The following is a 2500-nucleotide window of genomic DNA, read 5'->3' on the forward strand; positions in this document are numbered from 1 at the left end:
TGGAGTTTTATTGAGTCAGTTAATTTCCTCTTGTCTCTCTATGATTTGTCTCCATAAAGGAAGCGTGGCTGTGTAGACAACTACCCCCTTCCTAAACTCTCTCTCTCTCTCTCTCTCTCTCTCTCTCGCTCTCGCTCTCTCAATTCAATTAAATTCAAAAAAGCTTTATTGGCATGAGAAACAAAAAATAGCATTGCATAAACAGGTGAACAATAAAGAGGTCAAAATATAAAATGTTAAATATTAAACAATATATATATATAGTAAAATGTACTTTTTACTATTGTGTCCTCGCCACAATAGTAAAAAAGTAAAATGTGGGATATTATAAAATTCCCAGTATCTCCTATGAATAGTAAAATTAAAGATACACTGTAGATACACAGTATTTAAAATGTGGATGACTTGTGCAAAAGTGCAAACATATTTACAAAGGTGTGCTAGTGGTTAAAATCAAGTGGGGTCTCTCTCGCTCTCTCTCTTGCTCTCTCCCTCTCTCGCAATCTCTCTCTCTCTATCTGACTCTCTCTCTCTCTATCTGACCCTCTCTCTCTCTCTCTCTCTCTCTCTCTCTCTCTCTCTCTCGCTCTCTCTCTCTCTCTCTCTATCTGACCCTCTCTCTCTCGCTCTCTCTCGCTCTCTCTCTTTAGGGGGGCTTCAGTTGACTCTGGACTCTATCACTTTTCTCATTAGAACCACACGTGTGTGACCTCCTAACATATGAAATGAGGCAGCTAAATGTAAACAGGCGAGAACACACACACACACACACATACATGCACACGCACACGCGCACACACACATACACATACATGCACAGACACACACACTCATAAATGCACACACAAACACGTACATCCAAATCACTTTTTTGGACATTATAATCACATACAGTATGTGGCACGAACACACACACACATGCACACGCACTCACACACTCACTCACTCACACAGGCTCCTGTTGTAGAGTAGATGATGACCTAAAGCCCTAAATGTGTTATGAGTAAGAAGATGAGGGAATTCAATTTGATGAGAGAAAATAGAGAGAAAAACTCTGTCATTTTGAATTTGTGTGTGTTTTCTGGCTGGTGAGCATGCAGCTAATGTGAATGACAAGCGTGTCCTGGTTTTGTGTGTTGTGTGTGTGGTGTGTGTGTGTGTGTGTGTGTGTGTGTGTGTGTGTGTGTGTGTGTGTGTGTGTGTGTGTGTGGTGTGTGTGTGTGTGTGTGTGTGGTGTGTGGTTGGTTTGGTCTGGTTTCTCTCATAGTGTGGATTTCTAACAATCCTTGAGTTAGACCAACACAAACAATCTTTAGGAGTGCACCGGAGAGACAGCAATGTCTGGGTGATTAGAGAGGGACCTTGTTTGCGGACAGGGGCTGCTGTCTATCCTGAAGACATAAAGATGTTCTCCTTCATGTACGGGCTGGGGTACTGCATGCTTCGAACTGTCTCTACCAGTTCCCTGGTACCCCAGGGTACCCCCACTCCCCCCCTTCACCTGCTCTCTTCCATCCCCATTCCTTACTCATTGGTTATCTCTCTCTCTCCTCTCTCTCCTCTCTCTCTCTCTCTCTCTCTCTCTCTCTCTCCTCTCTCTCTCTCTCTACCCCTCTCTCTCTCTCTCCAGTTGTTGGTTGGTCTGCGGTTTTCTGTTCAGAGGCTGGACGACGCCGGGCCCCAAGATTAGCCTTCAAGCTTCAGATCCACAGGTGACACACAAGTGCACTCTCTCGCACATACAAATACAGAAACACACACACACACACACACACACACACACACACACACACACACACACACACACACACACACACACACCACACACACACACACACACACACACACACAAACACAAGCACAAGACACACAAAAAGTTTATTGTGTTGTGTCCATGTCTCAGATGGGGTTTCTCTGTGGTCTGCACAGGAAGGGAGAGAGAGAGAGAGAGAGAGAGAGAGAGAGAGAGAGAGAGAGAGAGAGAGAGCGAGAGACGAGATGAGAGAGAGAGAGAGAGAGAGAGAGAGATGGATGGCCCAAGGAACTGTACAGCAGAAATGACTAGAAACGGTGTGGTAAACAGAATACTGTTGCATAAAGAGAGTTTCTATCACGCTGCCTAAAACATTCATAAGCCAAAACACATAATACATCAGTGTCCAGATTAGGGGCTTCCCACACTGGACTCCCAACATCTAACGTCTCTAATCACAGGCTGCTTTGTTGCCTCCATCCACTGTCCTTATTAGTCACAATAGTGGAATTTGGAAACTGATGAGTATTATGTTGTTCAACGTGTGTTGTGTGTCGCTCTGCCCCCCTCCAGCTCCAACAAAGATAACCCTGACAGCAACCCCGTCACGCTGGACCTCTCCGTCGTGGCCCGCTCACAGCTGGACCTCAGAGGGTGAGGCGCTAATGTCATTGTAGTGCTGTGATTCAAAGAACGTGATTGAGAATGTGTGTGTTTACAGTGTGCACTCTGAGGGAGTGTTGTCTC

At 45.2% G+C, this 2500-nt stretch overlaps 1 protein-coding gene across 1 annotated transcript in view; it reads left to right on the forward strand.

The window, feature by feature from the left end:
* LOC115554432 (integrin, alpha 8) overlaps positions 1–2500 on the forward strand; it is a 66301-nt gene that overhangs the window by 55149 nt on the left and 8652 nt on the right. The window contains 3 exon segments of the mRNA XM_030371183.1: positions 1631–1675; positions 1678–1712; positions 2327–2407. Coding sequence (XP_030227043.1) covers positions 1631–1675; positions 1678–1712; positions 2327–2407 — 161 coding nt within the window.

Source organism: Gadus morhua, chromosome 11, assembly GCF_902167405.1.
Source record: "Gadus morhua chromosome 11, gadMor3.0, whole genome shotgun sequence".
Classification (NCBI taxonomy): Eukaryota; Metazoa; Chordata; class Actinopteri; order Gadiformes; family Gadidae; genus Gadus; species Gadus morhua.